The sequence below is a fragment of the Rhododendron vialii genome, chromosome 2a (genome assembly GCF_030253575.1).
Source record: "Rhododendron vialii isolate Sample 1 chromosome 2a, ASM3025357v1".
Classification (NCBI taxonomy): Eukaryota; Viridiplantae; Streptophyta; class Magnoliopsida; order Ericales; family Ericaceae; genus Rhododendron; species Rhododendron vialii.
The window spans coordinates 39,201,330-39,221,343 of record NC_080558.1 but is presented as its reverse complement, the minus strand read 5'-3'; the positions used below and the strand labels follow the sequence as shown (position 1 = coordinate 39,221,343).

Below are 20,014 nucleotides of genomic sequence, written 5' to 3'. Positions count from 1 at the left end.
GTTAAATTCAGAGTATGTAGCTGTATTCTCGAAGAGTTTTAATAAGTGAACGATTTCTAACCATTAAGTTGAGCATGAAAAGTGACCACAAAAAACAACCCACAAATTAGTTTATGGCCAATGGGAATGGGAGCAGCAGGTGCGGGCCCGAGATGAAGTATTGGGGTCCGTATGGAAGAACCTTAGTCCGCCTACGGTAGAAATTTTCTCGTGGTTGGCTTTACAATGGCTTTACAAGGAAGGGTGGCGTCCGGATCGGTGCTCGTGGGCAAGAATATGATTCAGGTGGATCCATTGTCAAAGTGCCCATTTTGTGCTTCCTTCGAGGAAACTCCTGAACACCTATTTTTGCATTGTCAGTTCTCGTGGAATACTTGGTCGCTTATAATGGTGTGGTGGCAGATGTTTTGGGTTTGTCCACCCTCTTTGGCGGACTTAGCAAATTGGTGGTTTGGCACAAGGTTTAGAAATATGGAAAGGCACACTTGGGAGGTGACGTTCTTTGCTACCTTATGGTCATTGTGGCTTGCAAGGAACGAACTTATTTTCAACAATACCTCAAGGTCAGCTAGTGAGGTAGGGGACCAGATTAAGACTAGGGTGGCAATGTGGATGAAAGCAAAGTTCGATATCAAGGTGTACTCAGTGGAGGATTTTAAATGTTTTCTTCAAGGTATTCGTAAGCTGAAGTTCTAATTATGGGTTTGAGGTGTAACACATCCAACCCTCGGCTGGATAGTGTATTTTTAATCTTTGTGTTTCCTTTTTCGTGGTTGAGCAAGTTCGCTCTTCCTTCTTTTTCCCTTGATGTACCCCTTTCGAGATTTATAAAATTGTTTCGTTTGCCGAGAAAAAAACAACCCACAAATTTGATTAGGTGATGCCTAGAGTTTTGAGTATATACTACAAAACCCAAACACAATAACCATTAAAAAAAACAAAAGGGAAATCCCAAAAAAATAAAAGCTAGCTATAAACAGAGCAGATTATGGATGGATTAGATTCTGACTTGAAACTGAAGAACCAAATCAATCTCTTGCTTCTGCCTCTTGATCAAAGCTGCTAAAGACGGTCCATGTGACCAAAGTAGTGCAAATTAGAAACAAGATACAGATTTATAGCATTGAGAAAGAGCATATATAATAAATTAATTCTAATTTCTGGTTTCAAAATTAGTCGTTCAAAAAAAGTCCTACTTTTGGATAAGCCCTAATTTTTGGTCCGAACCAAAAAAAGTCCTAATTAGCAGAAAACACAGATGAGAGAGAGAGAGAGAGAGAGAGAGAGAGAGAGAGAGAGAGTTGGAATTTCTGGTCTAAACCAACAAAAGCCCTAATTTCTGGTTCGAACCAGATCAAGAGAGAGAAAGAAAGAGACCTTGTTGTTCAGCATTTCGATCTCCTTGGCGTTTGTTGTTTGGATCTCCAGGCGTGAATCGTTCGTTGTCTCAGTCCTTCTCTCTGTGGAAGGCATAAAATGGGATGGGGGGGGGGGGGGGGCACTTGTGCTGATTACCCGAATCTGACCCGCGAGCAATTTTTACCCAAAACCCAATCCCTTTAACCCGCGAGCTACTCCTTCTTTTCACAGTCGTTGGATCTCATCCAACGGCTCACGTTAGAGGTTCGGTTTTTTTGCTTTGTCCAGGATCCCTGAGGTGAAAACTACTATATATATCCATTCCTATAAGGACCACCTTATAAGGACCTCATAGATCCCGATCGAATTTCGATGATTCGAACCGCTCAATGTGATCAGAATGTGATTTTAAGGGTCCACGCGAGAAATCATAAAACAATTACTGAAAAGTGTTTCATCCGAACAGTTCCAAACAATTTTTTATTAAACGGTCAAAAAAAAATCACTACAACAAAAAAGGCTTGTTAGGGCAGTCAAAACTGCCTCAATAAGTGACCTGTTGCGGCAGTTTATCTATTGAGGCACTACGACTTAGTGCCGCGTGTATCGATGTAGCTATAGAGGTAACGCAGCACTTGTTATGAGGCACTTTAATGTGCCACAAGAACTCCTTCTAGCTGCACTTTTAGGTGCTGCATAATTCACTTATTAAGGCACTCATAATGAGGCACTTTGAGGAGCCTCAAGAGTTTCTTGTACCTGCACTTGTAAGTGCCCCATAATTTACTTATTAAGGCATTTTTCGAAGCGGCCTCAGAATTTTTTTAAGGCACTTTAATGTACCTCAAGAACTCCTTCTAGCTGCACTTTCAGGTGCTGCATAATTCACTTATTAAGGCACTCATAATGAGGCACTTTGAGGAGCCGTAAGAGTTTCTTCTACCTGCACTTGTAAGTGCCCCATAGTTTACTTATTAAGGCATTTTTGGGTGCCGCCTCATAATTTTTTTGAGGCACTTTAATGTATCTCAAGAACTCCTTCTAACTGCACTTTCAGGTGCCGCATAAATCACTTATTAAGGCACTCATAATGAGGCATTTTGAGGAGCCTCAAAAATTTCTTTTTCCTGCACTTTTTAAGTGCCCCATAGTTTACTTATTAAGGCATTTTTGGATGCCACCTCAGAATTTTGTTTTTTTTGTTTTCAATACACTTTTAAGGCACTTCAAAGTGTAGCATAAACCACTTTGGTTGAGGTCAAGAAAATAGCTTTAATGGCACTTATGAATGCCTTCTAAGGCATTGGGATTTTTTTTTTCCTTTTTTACTACTCTACAGTGACAATAAAATAGAACCGTAATAAATTGCAATTTATTTCTCAACCATGTCCAAACAACATAAGCCATAGTCATTCAATAGAAACTACTAGTCAACAAACCTCACAAGGATCCAAAAACAAAACACAGAACATTGAATAGAAACTATTTTAGCAGAACTCTAATGTTTTCAACAAAAAACAAACTTCACTTCTAAAAAACTTAACTAAAATTTTCAGCAAAAACCTAACTTACCAAACTCTAGATCAAAGCATGAAATGCCTATCCTTAAAAGAACCATTGGGATTTGAACATGAATCTCACACCAATTAACTCCGAGTTCTACTCCGCCCACCTCCGTAGATGGATCCATACTAGCAATCCGCCCTTTGCCTACAACTTCTATGGGGTTGGCTACGCTCTTGAAATAAACACAATCCCCCACCTAGCATCAATCAATAAGAAAACATCATATTGACAAATGGTTAGGAAAGTAAGGAATCTCATTCTACTACAATAGCATGACAAGGGCGACCAACATATATGTTCAAGTACAACATAAACACAGATTTTCAAACTAAGTCTTAGGAAGACAAATGGTTGGGTGACAGGCCTCTTCTTGCCCAAAAAGAATAAGGTACTGCTGTATAAAACCTCAATTTCGGCACATAAAGTAAGAATTTCAACACTTAGTCAACAAGTAACCTCATTTTCCAGCATAACCATTAAAATTCAGAACTCAAAATGTCAGTTTAGTAACTATAAACCTGTATTTCAGCACTAAACAAGCATGTAGTACTCTTTTTCCAGCATATAGCAAAAATTTAGCACTCAGAAATTTCAGTTACATTAACTACAAACATATATTTCAGCATTTCAAGTAAGAATTCCTGCTCCAAATCACTAGATAATACTCCTTTTCCATCATATATAAAAAATTCAGCAATTATAGGTTCAATCCTCTCCAAACATAATGCACCAACACATTTAAGTGGTTCCTGTGTCAATGTCCATAGTTTTCCAAATTAAAAAAGTGTCTACATGTCCATTTTTGCATTTATGCTTCTTCACTTTCAATGTTCGTTGACCTATTCAAACATCCACCAAATACATACAATCTTGTATACTCATAGATAACCTTAATTGTAGAATAAATTTATTTACCTTAACACGTCCTTGTTGGGTAGTAGATGTTGATAAACCAATGTGTTGGTTTGGAGATGAGACTGGAATGTTTGGAGATGTGACTCGAGTGTTTGAGGAGTTAGCCTCATTTGCTTGACTCTGCAAATATAAATTCGTTAGCTCTTCCAATTTTTGGTTTGTTTTATCTAGCTCTGTCTTCCACTCCATTGACATCCTATAAGATGTGCCACTGCTAGGCACATCACCCCAAACATCAGATGGGCAAACCCCTAGCCCATATATGCGCACACTTCCAGATTTCTCTTTGCCCATAGCTTTGGAGAACACATCATTTGGACCAGAAGAATCAAGTTCACCCTCGGGAACTTGTTCGGATAGCTCTTTCATTTTTTCCTGGAACACAATAGTTTACGTTACTCTCAGAATCTAAGAACAAAAGTTTATGTATGAAAGAAGTTGGCGAAACTTACTATTTTTTTCCTCAATTCCTCATTTGTGACCTTGCCATCGTTTGTGAAGCAAGTAATTAAGGAACATATGTGCACGTGATGGATCATGGCCGAGGTTTTTTGCCTGTGAGCATAACGAAAGTTTAATCTCATGCTACTTATAAAGTTTTGATTCTAGTATAATTAAAATAGTCTGTGAATTTATAAGATTACCTCAGTCTCTCCCACAATGGCTAAAGGAGTTTTGCCTTTCTTATAAATGATATTTTGCCCTGCTCAACTAGACTTGTTTTTTGTAAAAAATTTCTGAAACAAAAAAAAAATCATTAAGGACAAATTTTAAGGTTACTGAAATTGGTAAAGATCAAATGTCTCGTAATCGTCTCAAAAATACTAAAACCTAAGTAATCGTCTCAACGTAAACTGGTTTCGATTGGTAATCAATTAACAGAGAATAGTGATTAATTACCCATATTATTGCAAAAGTATGACCAAAATCTATAAAATACCTTGTATCCCGCTGCAGTAAATTGAGCTTGATAGAAAGTTTCAAACAGAATGAGATGGGGATAGAGATGGAGGAATGGGCGGTTTTCTTCCAAATTTCTAGACTTCTTCAAGTAGCGGGAAATTTTAGCGCAAGTGGGAGAGTCAAAATTTTGGGTGAAATTTTTGTGTTTGGACGCCAATCGGGAAGATCGTCGTGAACGACGTAGTGTAGAGGGGAAGATCCCTAGCAGTTGTGAACTTCTAGCAGTCGTGAACGACGTAGTGTGGTAGGTTGATAGAAAACGTGTTGATTTAAAGAAGGAAAAAAGGTCCATTAAAAAAAGTTGAATTTGTTCGTGAAACGAATTCTAAACTTAATCAACCAATTATACTTCAATAATGGTCGATCTGAACCATTAGGATTTTACGTCTCATTGATTCAATTAGAATCACCAAAATCGAAGATTATCGGATATTAGCAACCGTCTGATCGAACCACATTTGATGCATTCCAAAGCATTAAAGTATTAGATTGCAATACCTGACCCCCACCTGAGTGTTTTTTTTTCAATCGAAACCATCCATCTTTTACATATTATGGAGCACATCATTCGTACCAATAACGAAGTTAATCGGGAATCGCTACACACTTGATTGGACAGAAAAACCCACTTTGTAATTAAATTGTGTCTCGATAAAGATGCTTTCTAAACTCGATTGAGACAATTTTTTTTACAAGAATGATAGAATCAACAAGCAAAACAAAAGCAACGGTCTGGATCATCATAATTCTATCACGGTCAAATGGCTAACGTACGTTCAAGTACATCACAATACTTAGTTTGTTAAGAATTATATTGAACGTATAGGATTTAAAGGTCATTACCAACTCAATTTTTACAATGGTCGATCTGAACCATTAGGATTTCACGTCTCACTGATTCCATTGTTGTCACCAAAATCGGAGATCATCAGATATGTGTAACCGCCTCATCGAACAACATTTGGTGCATCCTGAGACATTAAAGTAATAGATTACATGACCCGAACCCACCAGAGTATTTATTTTTTGATCCGAACCGTCTGTCTTTCACAAATTACGGAGTTCATCATTCTTAACAAGAATATTGTTAATCGGGTATCACTATACATTTGATCGGACGATAACTATCATCCAAAATATAAATTGCATCCCAATCAAGGAGCTTTCTAAACCCGATCGTACCAAATTTCTACAATAATGATTTAATCATTAAGCACAAGAAAATCAATGGCCTCGATTGTTGAAGTAGTTTTTTGTGTTATTGAGGTCCACTAAATAATCGTATCAAAGATGATCAAAAAAAAATATAACATATTATATTCTTAAATATTGCTCTTTGTGTAGAGGGGCAAATATGTTCTATTAAATTGATTAGGAAATGTTGATTTAATTATAAAAAATAATGTTGATTACTTTTTGTTTAGGCATTTTAAAGTGTCACATAAAACCAACTTCGTTAAGATTAACTTAAAGAAAAACAGAAATGTTATTAGCAAGGAAGAAAAAGAAGAAGACAACAATGATCCTATGTGGCAAAGTGATGGGTCCCACTCCTCCCACCTCTTTTACTCCTCTCGTTTCGGCTCAAATTCAAATTAGGGCTCAAAATTTTGAAATTTCTTTCCTGATACAAAACTCTCCCCCAATTATCTCTCCATCTCCTGAAACAAAAGTTGTGAGAAGACTCTCTCCTCCATCTCCTCCCAAACTCTCACGCACGACCACCGACGCCAATGGCAGATCCACCACCGCCACCCGTCTCTCTCTCTCTCTCGGCTTTGGCTACTTACTAATCTGTGGTCTCTTTGTCCAGGAAGGACCAAATACTCTTGTTTGTGCCACCAGCCCCTACCTGTCAAGCCTTTACCAAGGCAATCTTCAGAGCCAAAGAAGCAAACCACCAATTCATTCATGTGCCGTAAGAGTCACCGTTTATATAGTTTTTCCTTCACTTTCAAGAGCTAAAAGTGGTATAACTTTTTGATTTATTCTCAACTCTATGATTTCGGTTTGTATTTCATCTCTTCATCGAAAGGCCTAACTTTTGAAATCCCTAATTGCTGAAATCCCCAATTTGAAAATTCCTAATTTTGGAAAGTCCTAATTTTGATAGAAAGGGCAATATCAACTTTAAGGCACACCCTTGGAACGACTATCTGCATTCTGTATTTGGATTATGGATTCTGCTTTTCTGGATTAGGCATGTCTGGTATTTCTGGATTCTGTGTACGGTACTCTAAATTATTGTTTTGTTGCACATCTGGATTCTGCATTTATGGGTTGTAGACATTCTTTCAAACATGACTTCACCTAACACGCATTACATTGCATACTAAACACATTAATACATCCAACACAGATTTAGATTACATCTGCGTTAAAAATAGAAGATGATGTATTCAAGGGAGGTACAGGAACATAGGCTTTTTTGGTTCACTTTAACCAGTGATCACAGCCATGCCTATCACAAAAAAGATTATCAGAATTACCACCATTTTTTTCAAGTGGGGACTTCTGCCATGTGTTTTTCTAGATCCACCTGTTGGCTAGACAACTCCAAAATCTTGGAAACAGACCTTCGTTCTCTTTTTGCAAACATGAATTGATGATTAGTAGTTCTTCCAAGGCTTTAAGTTACTTAATGCAAACGAAGTTTGAGTTATATTTTATCACCAAACAGTTATAGCACTAATTCAACTTTTCTTCTCCTTATTCTGGCTTGTATTCCCAATTGATGTTCTTTTGTTTGTTGGGCTGTTATTCAATTGTGTTCCCCATTTTCCATGTCTATATAGATGGAGGGTAAAATGAAGGCAATATCTTGGCCTCAGGTTGAATCAAAGGCCAAGACAAAAAGATGAATCTGTGGCTTCGGGTTCCAGAATTGGTAGTCCCTGGTCAACTGATTTGGTTAATAGCAAACCCCAACAATTCAGAACAAGTAGTTGATTTCCTCCACTGCATGAAGACAGATTTGGAGATTCGTCGTCAAATTAATAAAGTGCTTGAGGGATGTCCCCATGTAGATATTTTTATCGAGTGTAAATAAACTGTAGAGGATGAAATTGAGATGGAGTTCTGTCAGTTGAGACAGAATTTTTTCAAGTGGAAGACAATCGCATCGATGAGCATGATTGCCATTGTATGAACGGGAGCGATACTTTTGGAGACACAATTTGAATTTTAGCGTTATCTATGTTTTCCTATTCTAGAGTTTGATTGAAGAGTTTCTAAGTTTAATTGCTCTTTGTATTACTTTTCATGTTGCTTCTTGTGGATGACACAGTGTTTGATTTGGAGAAATAGTAGACAAAAAATGATGGTTTAATTGTTGGAGTTTCATTTTTGGTTTTTGTTTGCTTTGGTATGTCAATGACTCAATTGGAAGTCTGAAGGTTTGCTCAATTTGAATTATCGCTAAAGTTTGGCTCAATTTGGATTATCCTCGTACGTTTTTGCCCAAAGTCTCAAGCGTTCATTTTTGGCCAAAAGGAAATAAAGCAATGCCTAAATGCTCCCACAAACTACAAATTAACACTTCAAAATCATCATTAGAAATTAGCAACTCCATCACTCTTAATTTTTTTTTTCTGAGAATTTGGAAACCAATTGGTCAATTGGGCAAGACTCAGTTGAATGCTTGAGGCTGATCATCACCCTCTTCCAAGGAAAACATAACTCAAAGTCTACCTTTACACGACACGGATACGGATACGGACACGCTCGAAATCACAACAAAAACACAAATGAATGGCATTCAAGTATAGACCACACAACAGCAAACGTGGTAATACAACAAAATACAAAAACAGAACAGCAGCAGCAAGTAATTTGTAGCAGCTGCTTTCTGATAGCGGCCTGCATTCCACCAATAATCTACAGTAGTAACAGCACTGCTAACCAGCAGATGAACAACCAGATGACTAGGTACCTCAAGTTACATTGTAGCCATGATCCAAAGTAACCAAAACTACAAGAGCAAAAACAACAGCAATAACATTACAGCTACTCAAGAAACGGTAGAAGCAACCAACAGTCCGAGCTTAACAGGACATAGCAGCAAAAGTATATACAGTACAACAAAGTACAACAAAATAGACTTTCCATAAGAGTGCCAGCAGACAAAGTACATGCCAACTCAAACAAATACATCAATAAGACACTAAGAGCCGAGAAGAAAAGGACACATCCTGAAAAAAACCTTCATAAAACTCAATCGTTTGAAGTTGCAAGAGAAGCTACACAACTAATTAATGGCAATAATGTAACCTTGCATCAGTGCTTAACAAAAGCAGAGAAAACAAGTATCTACTTCAGCTAAACAGTCTTGCAAAAACTAGAGAAGTAAAACACTATGCTACTGAAATGAAATTCAAGGTCTTCGAAATAGCATATACTGTCAAGAATAAAAAGAAAAGGCAAGGCAACATATTCCTTGAAAACATCATATAAGCATCTAGAAATGGATTCTAAATCCCCTCAACTCCATCGCCTTCTACCACTTGAGCTGTTGTTGCATCAATAGTGTCTATAGTTGTTCCCTGCACATCTTCTCTAACCAAACTAATATCACCTTGATCATCTTGCAATTGACCATAACATGACTCACTCTGCAAATACGTCTCCACATCATCGATGCATGACTCTGTGTTCATATTAAAAGCATCTCTAGCAGTTGTCCTTATCACAACATGCCACCCTTTGTCAAAGGGATCTTCAACATAAAATGCTTGTTGTACTTGAGAAGCTAGAACAAAAGGCTCATTGGCATGTACCAATCGTGCAAAATTGACAAGAGTGAAACCATGTTCATCTGGCCTTCTGTTTTTGCCTTCTGACATCCAGTTGCACTTAAACAACACAACCTTCCTCCCTCCGAAGTAACTCAGCTCAATAACATCTGTCAAAACGCCATAGTAAGCTATATCACCAGCCACTGGATTATTGTCACTAGCACTTGAAAAACTTGTTGTTGTTCCAGTAACAACTACCCCACTATTCTGAAATTTTCTTCTCCTCTCAACTTCTCGTGTGTGGAACCTAAAACCATTTATAAGATATCCTCTATATCTCTTCCCTACATCATTTGGACCCCGAGCTAGAGCTCTAAGCTCTTCAGAAAGCTGTTCATCCTCTGCAAGTTGCAAGTCTTGAACCTATTTCGAAGCATACCCATAGATTTTTAAAAAATACTTATCTAAAAGGAATGAAAAAAGGAAGTACTTATCATCAATATACTTACGTGGTTTCCAAACCACGAGGCACACTTTTCATTATGCATACGTTGGATTTCCCATAAATGTAGACGAGGATTTTGATCTCTTGTCATGGTCTGGTGTTGACTGCACATTCAAGTTAATTATATGAGCAACAAAAATACAACTTTCCTGTGATACTTTCCTATGATACAAAAATAAATTATTTTTGGTGAGTCTCTTACTTGGAAAATTTGTCTACCGCGTCACAATTGAACAACACATATTGATGTGCCTTCACTAACGTTTCCTGATCCAAGGTTTCTGTCACTACTTTTCCAAACGACCGTCCTTGTGTTGAGAAACTAGGCAACCTTGCAGCAACAGTACTACCCTCATCATCATTTCTACCCACTCGATTAAACCTCATTTCAACATCCTCCAAGTACCTAAAGCAAAACGTCAAACACTCCTCTGCCAAATATCCTTCTGCAATGGAACCCTCGGGATGATTTTTGTTTCGCACATATGACTTCAATGTTGCTAAATACCTATTATCAGCAAAAGTTGGCAATACTAAGTGAAAATTAAATGAGATATCATGAATAAACAAAAACAAAAATATTCTATAAGATAAAACAAACCTCTCTATGGGATACATCCAACGATAATGAACTGGCCCCGCAAGTTTGGCCTCAGTAGCCAAATGAACTGGTAAATGCATCATGATATCAAAAAATGATGGGGGGAAAATCCTTTCTAACTTACATAAGGTTATTGCAATTTGCTTCTCCAAACGGATCAAGTCACGAGCATGAAGAACTTTACCACACAATTCTCTAAAAAAATTGCACAATTTAATCAAAGGGGACCACACTTGCTTAGGCAATACTCTTCACAATGCTAATGGGAGCAATTGTTGCATCAGAATATGATTGTCATGACTCTTCAGCCCATAAACTTTATGTTCTTTGTCCTGGAAAGACCTTGAAATATTCAAAGCATACCCATCTGGAACTTTTACATTTTTTAAGACTTTGTAAAAGATATATTTCTCCTTTTTAGTCATTGAAAAGCATGCGGCAGGCAAGTATGTGCGACCTGATTCATCTTCTATGGGATGAAGCTCACTTCTAAAGCCCATAACTTTTAAATCTTGACATGCCTTCCAATGATCCTTTGATTTCCCAACCAAATTTAACAATGTCGCAAGCACACTATCGCGAACATTTTTTTCTATATGCATCACATCTAGATTGTGTCGCAATAAATTATCTTTCTAATAAGGTAATTCGAAAAATATGCTAGACTTCTTCCAGTTGAATGGCAACTAATGATTATCCTTAACTAGCTTTCCAAACTTAAATTGAACGCATTTTAGCTGATCTTGTATCATAGACCCAGTTAAGCGACAAATTGCCTTCCGACGTTCTTCCTTTCCATTAAATGACCTCTTATCTCGTCTAAACATATGGCTATCCTCCAAGAATCGTCGATGGTCCATGTAGATATGCTTCCCACTATACTTCAACCAAGAAGAACATGTGTCTTTATGGCATGATGGACATGCAAGACGCCCTTTAGTGCTCCACCCAGACAAATTTGCATATGCAGGAAAATCATTGATAGTCCAGATTAAGGCAGCATGCATCTTAAAATTTTGATTGGTTGAAGCATCAAGTGTATCTACTCCGACCCCCCATAACTCTTTCAGCTCCTCTATCAATGGTTGCAAATAAACATCAATGTTATTTCCAGGTGCTAAACGACCGGGTATAAGCAACGACATTATAAAAGTATGGTTGTTTCATACACATCCAAGGTGGCAGGTTGTATAGCATTAAGATGGCAGGCCATGTACTATGCACATTACTCATCATCCCAAAAGGATTAAATCCATCTGACGCTAATCCAAGTCTAACATTATGTGAATCTGTAGCAAATTCCTTATGTTGGAAGTCAAAAGTTTGCCAAGCAAGGGAATCGGCAGGATGACGCATGCAACCATCTTTGGTTCGACCCTCATCATGCCACTTCATAAAAGATGCAATCTTTGACGACATGAACAACCTTTGTAGCCTTGGTATCAACGGAAAATGGCGTAAAACCTTTATGGGGACCTTTTTACACTTTTTTGCTGAGGTTCCTTCTGCTCCTTCATGATTGTCAACAGTTTTGTACCTCTGTTCATGACATACATGACATTCTGTATCATCAATATGCTCTTTCCAATACAACATGCAATCATTAGGGCAAGCATGAATCTTTTTGTAAGAGAGACCCAATTCCCCCAACACTTTTTTCGCTTCATAATATGAGTTGGGCAATTTCTCACCCTCTGGAAGTGCCCTGTTGAATGTCCGAAGTAGCCTGGTAAATGAGTCGTTGGTCCATTTTCCAAGGCACTTATTGTGAAATAGTTCAACGAGCAATGAAAGCTTTGAAAACTCTTTACACCCAGGGTACAAAGGTTTTTGGGCATCACTTACCAACTTATAAATTTTTTTAGCATCTGCATTTGACAACTCTACATTATTTGGCATGTCATCCATGCCAACATCTCTATTTGAGATCCCGAATGTATCATGCAACATCTCACGCATGCTATTATTTGTGCCCAAGGCATTACCAGAATTAGTGGGAATCGGAGCAGTTGTAGTAGATGACAAAGCTTCTCCATGAGCTATCCATTTTGTGTAACCCTTGATAAAACCGTCACATACTAGATGGTCTACTGCCTCAGATCGCATCACCCATCTGCCCTTTCCACACTTCACACATGGACAAACAATTTTCCCATCGATACTTGCGTTTTGGAATGCGAAATTCAAGAATCCCTCTACTCCGTTAAAATACTCACTGGTCAACCGAGATTGATACATCCAACTCTTATCCATTACGTTTCTCCGTAAACTGATATCAGAACTCTGTAAAAGGCAACATAATTAAACAACAAGACAAATAGATATTTATACAAACAGAGATTGCATGATTTTATTTTGTTGGATCTCATGCTCCTCCCAGTATGATGTTTGCCCATTTTTCGATTCTTCGTTCATTCCGCAAATAGGCACAATATCATGAGTACTCTGGTTTTCCCTTTTGTTTACTGCGTACGTGGTACACGTTTATAATAGTCTGACTATGTTTTATAAACCACAGTTTTTATACTGCTATGAAACAAAAGAGAAGATGATGCTTGCATGTCCACTAGTTTAAAGTTTAATTACAAGAAGAGAAAGATAGAACTCGAAGAAGCATGATATTCTTGTTTTCTAGTTCCTGATTGCATATTATATCTTCATGTAGAGTTCTAATTCTTTAAACGGACTAATGATTTATCTGTGATATAAATTAGCAATAACCCCTTTACAATAAGTAAGTGCTGAATAGGAAATTTTCATATAAAATAATTCCTATGGCCCTCCATTGTCGATAAATAAAAAACTAATCAATTGGGATCTACTTGACACCAAAAGGATCAGTTAGGTTTTAATTGATTAGTTGTTTTATTTGCCCCAGTTCTGGCTGCGATGGACTTGGATTTTTGAGTTTTATCTGATGTCTTGAAGAATGAACAATACCTTGTGTAATTGTTCTACTTTATCTATCCAAACTACTACTTTATCCAATTTTGACTATTAATGGCTTGTGTTTTCGAAGTTATTGGAAGGAATGAATGTGGCATTGTCATTCCTTACAACAGGTTTCTGATTTTGGGAGGACTTAAAAAAATTATTAAGTGCTCTTAGAGCATTGCCATGTGGTGCTTAAGGGACCTTCGCCACCACACATCGACATGGTGACATTACAAATTATTATATTAATGTGTGGTGAGGAAGGGCTCTGGAACGTCCCGTGGCGGTGCTCTAACAACACTTAATAATCGCTTGGGGAGACTCTCGTGTTGCGCTTTAGGATAGACGACTCAAAATTGGGTCATTTCTTGGATTGTTTTCTGGGATTCGGAAAACCAAACTGATGAAATAAAAAATACTGCAGTTAGTCTGCCAAATACAGAATTTTTTGGAGTATTTTTAATATAGGATGATATCAAACATGTTTCCCTCCCTCCACCTGATAATGACGGAAATATTCAACGTTGAAGAGTTATAAATAAGAGCAAAAACAGAGGATTGTGATACCCGTGGTAAACAATTTCTTGGGTAAATAAGGTACTACTCCTACTTGCAAAAATATGACCGAAATCTATGAAATACCTCATGTCCCGCGGTGACAAATTGAGCTTGAGAAAAAGCTTCAAACAGAAACAAGAAACGAGATGCAAATAGAGATGGAAGAGTGGTGCTGTTTTCTTCCAATCGTCAGGACTCTCGTGCAATCAATATTTGAAATCAAAGGAACACCTACTTCTACTGGCTTCCTTAGTTCACTTTCAATTCATCATAGCGGCATTAATGAGAAAAGAAGAAGTCTCACGATCATGAAGGAATAGCTCGATCCGTCAGGACTCCTTTGAGTAACAGGAAACTTTGGAGGAAGCTATATCGATTTGGAATCCAGATTGTGAACGACATAGTGGGCAAATTAAGATGCCCTATTAGAAACGTTGGTTTTAAACAAAAAAGGTTTATTACAAAAACGACGTAGTTTTATGTCTCCAAATAAGTGCCCTATTAAACCCAGCTTTTCGAGGCACTTTCAACTACCCTATCATATTAAATTAAAATAATAAAAATGTTAAATTTAAACGTCAATTTTAAACAAAGAAGTTTCTTATAAAAACGGCGTAGTTTTATGTCTCCAAATAAGTGCCCTATTAAACCCAATTTTTCAAGGCACTTTCAACTGCCTTATTATATTAAATTAAAATAATAAAAAATATTAAATTTGGTGTCTAGGTCGACTGTCGCAATTGGTAGAATCAAATGGGGCACTTTACGTGATGGTGCCTCGTTAATAACTTGATAAGGCACTGTTAGAAAAATGCCATTTTAAAAGTGCCCCTTAATCTCCATTTTGTTGTAGTGAATTTTTTTTAAATGGTTTAAAAAAAATTGCTCAATTTAAGTCATTTCCGGTCATTTGTTTTTGACGATTTCATGAAGGTACCCTTAAAATCACGTTCTGGATCATCGAAATCCGATTGGGAAAGGGAAGAAATGGGGAGGTCCACATATAAGGTCTTCATCTTAAGGTTCTTACATAAAGATTTCTGTATATATCAATACACTTGTAATAAAAGAACCTAGGTAAGCCAAGGCATGGTGTGAAATTTACATTATTGCCCTCCAAACTTTTTCTTTTTATTTTGCCCTTGCAAGTGTCGGTGTTTGGGTAGTTTTGGTATTTGACATAATCAATCAATACACTTGTAATTAAGGAATGTAGGATGGCAAGCCAAGCCACTTGGTGAAATGACCGATTTGCCCTTGTAGTTTGTTAGGAGAGTGGCTACACCAAGCATAGCCATAACGTGATTTGCAATAGATGCCCTCCTTTATTATGATGAAAGAGGTATTTTTTTAGTTTGGTATTTTGTTGGAGGGCAAAATAGAGAATTGTGTTTGGCAGATCACATTGAGAAAAGATGAATTTGCCCTTGTAATTTTTAAATGGATTGTATTAGACTTTTGAGGGTATTTTGGACTTATCTTGTTTCAGAAAATTGAGCGGCTATCCTTATTTTTTTTCTTTAATTTATGGCTTACTTTTGACTTTTGAAGTACTTCCTTCACTTTTTTTCTCCTTAATTTATAGCTTACTTTTGACTTTTGAAGTACTTTTTTCACTTCCCACACCCCCCGCCCCCCGATTTATGGCAAATGTTGCTTTGTCAAGAAGAAAATAAGGTTCACTGTGAAAAGATGAATTTGCCTTTTTAATTTGGCAAGGATGGATTTAGGAGGTTGAGGTATTTTATATAGCTTGATATTGAGTTTAAAGGCAAAAGGGAAAAGAGTGGCAAGCATAGCCATTTCATGAATATATGAAATTACCCTTGTAGTTTGGCAATAGTAGATTTAATAGGTGGGGTATTTTAGGTATTTTTTGTTTTCCTTTGCTTAGTCAAGAAGAAAATGCTTTTCAGGGGTATTTTACGTATTTTAAGTACTCCTTTTCTTAGTCAAGAAGAAAAAGTTTTTCGGGGATATTTTAAGTATTTTAAGTCCTCCTTTCTTAGTTAAGAAGAAAAGACTTTTTGGGAGTATTTTAGGTATTTTGTCCTTTTCTTAGTTAAGAAGAAAAGGCTTTTCTGTAATTTAAGGGTATTGAATCTATATAAAAACTCTCTCTCTCTCTCTCTCTCTCTCTCTCTCTCTCTCTCTCTCTCTCTCTCTCTCTCTCTCTCTCTCTCTCTCTCTCTCTCTCTCTCTCGGCTGCAAATTTGTCTTTATCATTGAGATAGTCCGGATCTCTTTCTTAGTTCATATGTTGTTTAATTTAGTATTGCATAAATTTGTTGGCATGAAATTGTCATATCCATATTGTTAAATGTTTACATGCACTTGGAGCTTCAAGAGGATTGGAAGCTATTGCAACCATAAAAGCAATCAACACTAGCTGGCTGCATCCAACCGTTAACCAATGTATACTGCACCGAAAGCCCATTCCTCTAATTATGCTAAAATTTTCTCAATTATTCAATTTTATGATGCACTTCATGTTCTTATGGTTCTCTAATTTTGCAGAACATGGAGTCTGATGTCACAGTCAATACTGTTCCAAACGTGAAGAGCATGAAGTCCATGTTGGTACTTATTTTAGTCCCTCTTTTCAAAAAATTATGAAACCTTAGAAGCATAATGCTTAATCCATACATGCAGTTTATTGGTTAAAAACCAAGGACCTATAAGTGCCTTTGCTACATGTTTTTGCTTTGTTGGCAATGAAGATAATATATCTTTCGCAACCTATATAATAATCAAACATTTGAACATTTTGTTATCCAAATTCTTCATATTCCAACATTGCTTGGCGAACAAATAATATTTCAACATTCACTAATCAAATTTGCCTATTTCGTGCAGGTGTCTCCAACTCATTTGGCTTTGGTGGGCATAATGTGGTGGTTGTTTTCACTCCATTCAAGCCCTATATGAAGGTAAATCGAAGTAGCCTCTCTCTTCACCTTTTTCCTTTTGGAAAATTTTGATTTTGGTATCATTTTGATTGTCTAAAGCATAACTACAAAATATTCGAGTATATCACGATTTCGTCATTTTATGATATTTGAGTGATGGCCGTTGAAGTTGAACCACTAAAATTACTCAAAAAGTACACAGTTGGTGGTATGAACAAAAATAACATATGTATATTAACTTCGTGACTATCAATTAAATTAATGAGCACACAGAAACGTGCAAAGGACGAGCATTACACTAGGATACACATACATACATACACGGAAGGGTGAGTTTTTCTCTGAAATCGGTGCGTGGGTCGTGGCTCCTAGAGAGATTTTTCAACCCATTGTATATGTGTGTGTATATACGGAAGGGTGAGTTTTCTCTGAAATTGGTGTGTGGTTCATGTATGTGGTGTCCCTCTAGTCCCAACACTTACTTTCCTTATTGACAGAGTTGTGGGGCCCAAATTGACTGCAAGTTTGTACATATATATATATATATATATATATATATATATATATATATATATATATATATATATATATATATATAGATATAGATGAAACAGAGAAGAAGTTTGATTTGCAGGCTTTCCATATGGGAAACTTTTGGATGCAAATATGGTACGACTAATGTGGTACTCTTCGCGCACATCCGGGCCATCAGGAAAGAAAATTGATGAACCGGATTGAAACACATGTTTTCTTCTTTTGTTTTCTTTTTTGTTAAAGTCTGTTCGGTATTTTCAATCCGGACCGTTGGTTGGATTTCCGAACAGCTCGGATGTGTGCGAACCCTACATGCAACCAAAACTTTCTCCTTCCGCTTCCCAGGAGTACAAATTTCTCTGAATTGAAAACCCCACGAGTCCAGATCTTCTTTCCTTTGAAAGATAACAGCTACAGATTCATCCTTGATTGAGATATTTATTAGCGGAAACCATATCAGCGAAAATCAAGGGCTGGCTCACTCTACTCGGCAACAATCAAATTAGGATCAATCACTGCCATAATTATAGGATAATTATTCTCTTTCCATGTTTATCTTTTCCTCTATGTATGGTTGTATCCTTCTTTGTTTTTCAATGAGAAATATAGACAATATTCATCACAATACCGTTCTTATCATGGTATCAGAGCATTGTTGTTCATGTCCTTGCTCTCCTTCTTCCACATAAAAAAAATCCACCACAAGCTGGAAGAACACGACAACCTCAACCTTTTGTCCATCTTTCCCGACATGGCCGATGCTCGAGAAAAGGTTCAGAAATTAATCTCTGACCTTTCTTCTCCCTATTTTCTGCACGCTGCCGATCATCCCCGCACTCCCCTTGTTGATATTGTCTTGACCCACACCAACTATGGCTCCTGGAGTCGCGCCATCACCATGGCTCTTTGTGCAAAAAATAAATTATGCTTCATCGACAACTCATTGCCATGCCCAACAGACCCAGATATTCAGCCCCTTTGGAAACGCATATCAACAATGGTTCTCTCATGGATGCCTAATAGCATAAGCAAGATGATCACCCCAAGTCTAGCGAGTTGCCGGACGCCATATGAATTATGGCGTGATCTGGAGTCAAGATTCACTCAAGGCAATAATGCTACCATCTTCAAAATTCAAAGGGAAACCACCAACCTTCAACAAGGTAATCTTGATATCACCAGTCACTATAACACGTTCAAAACTCTTCGGGATAAACTTGATGGCATGAACCACTTCTGGAATGTACGTGTGGTACCGCTAGAGCATGGCATAAAAGAGTATCTAATGAACGTGTATATCAACTTTTGATGGGCCTCAACGAACCATATTGGGTCCTTCGCACTCAGATCCTTGTCATGGACCCGATTCCCGATCTTGGAAAAGTCCATGGATTATTAATCTCGAAAGAACAAACCAAAATCTAACAATCCGTCCCCACTATTCAGCCCATACAAGAAGACTCAGCAATTGTGAGTCAGAAATTTCATAACCAGCAAAATCGGCCTAAACCCAACAATGGACAGCAGCGAAACTCACAAAATCTGTGTGCTTTTTCGCAAAATAAAACACGGGTCCAACATTTGAACCAACCTTCGCAGCTCATTTATGCTGCACCTCAGCCCCGACAACAACAACCCACTCGGCAGCCGCCTCTTACATGCATCAACCCGCCCCACCAACTACAGCAAGCTCAACAGTCCGACCCACAACTTCGACCCAGCAAAGACCTGAACGCCCTATGTACTCATTGCAACAAAACGGGTCACTACAAGTCGGGCTGTTTTGAGCTCAATGGATATCTAGATTGGTTCTTCAATCGCCTCTCAAATCAATCATCTGGCCGGTCTTATTATACAGCACAATCTTCGGTCATGGAGTTCAACTCTCACTTGAGTCTCGCTGAGGCAACTCAAGCATCTGATTTTTATGATTATCCATGGTCCAAACTCAATTTAATGCAACAGTCAAATTTATTTGTTCGGATAATGCCATGGATATTTTATCTCGTCCTGTACAAAAATTATTTCATGACAGTGGGATTTTACAAGAGTTAACCTGTATTGATACTCCTCAACAGAATGGTGTTGCTGAACGTAAATATCGACACATATTAAATGTGGCTCGCTGTTTACGTTTTCAAGCCCACCTACCCATCAAATTTTGGGGTTAATGTGTCTTAACCGCAGTCTATCTTATTAACGGCACCCCCTTGCAAACTTTAGAAAATACCTCCCCGTAAGAACGGTTTTTTCGTAGAACCCCCAATTATAAATTCTTACGTGTTTTTGGATGCTTCTGCTATACACAAACATCCCATGTCGATCGAGACAAATTTCAACCTCGCGATGTCCCTTGTGTGTTTTTGGGATATCCTCCCCGCCACAGCGGATACAGCCTTTTCAATCTCGACAAGAACACCTTTTTTATCTCTCGGGA

At 37.6% G+C, this 20,014-nt stretch overlaps 3 protein-coding genes and 1 long non-coding RNA gene across 4 annotated transcripts; 2 read left to right on the top strand and 2 right to left on the bottom strand.

Moving 5' to 3' along the window:
- Nucleotides 1-225: 225 nt before the first annotated feature.
- On the top strand, nt 226-696 carry LOC131317517 (uncharacterized). The gene has a single exon (XM_058347066.1). It carries the CDS (start codon nt 226-228, stop codon nt 694-696), a length of 471 nt encoding a protein of 156 aa, XP_058203049.1.
- Nucleotides 697-2,076: 1,380 nt separating this feature from the next.
- Nucleotides 2,077-4,391, bottom strand: LOC131317516 (uncharacterized). Its single transcript, XM_058347065.1, has 5 exons — nt 4,293-4,391; nt 3,841-4,215; nt 2,975-3,121; nt 2,203-2,235; nt 2,077-2,118 (listed from the first exon to the last, which is right to left on the bottom strand). The coding sequence occupies exons 1-5, from the start codon at nt 4,377-4,379 to the stop codon at nt 2,077-2,079; spliced, it is 684 nt and encodes a 227-aa protein (XP_058203048.1). The 5' UTR covers nt 4,380-4,391.
- Nucleotides 4,392-6,361: 1,970 nt separating this feature from the next.
- Nucleotides 6,362-8,129, top strand: LOC131316099 (uncharacterized). The gene is made up of 2 exons (XR_009197004.1): nt 6,362-6,773; nt 7,599-8,129. It is a non-coding gene; the product is annotated as an uncharacterized LOC131316099 (long non-coding RNA).
- A 3,199-nt stretch (nt 8,130-11,328) lies between these two features.
- On the bottom strand, nt 11,329-14,392 carry LOC131317515 (uncharacterized). Its single transcript, XM_058347063.1, has 3 exons — nt 14,219-14,392; nt 11,860-12,925; nt 11,329-11,759 (listed from the first exon to the last, which is right to left on the bottom strand). Exons 2-3 carry the CDS (start codon nt 12,893-12,895, stop codon nt 11,329-11,331), a joined length of 1,467 nt encoding a protein of 488 aa, XP_058203046.1. The 5' UTR covers nt 12,896-12,925; nt 14,219-14,392.
- Between the last annotated feature and the right edge of the window lie 5,622 nt (nt 14,393-20,014).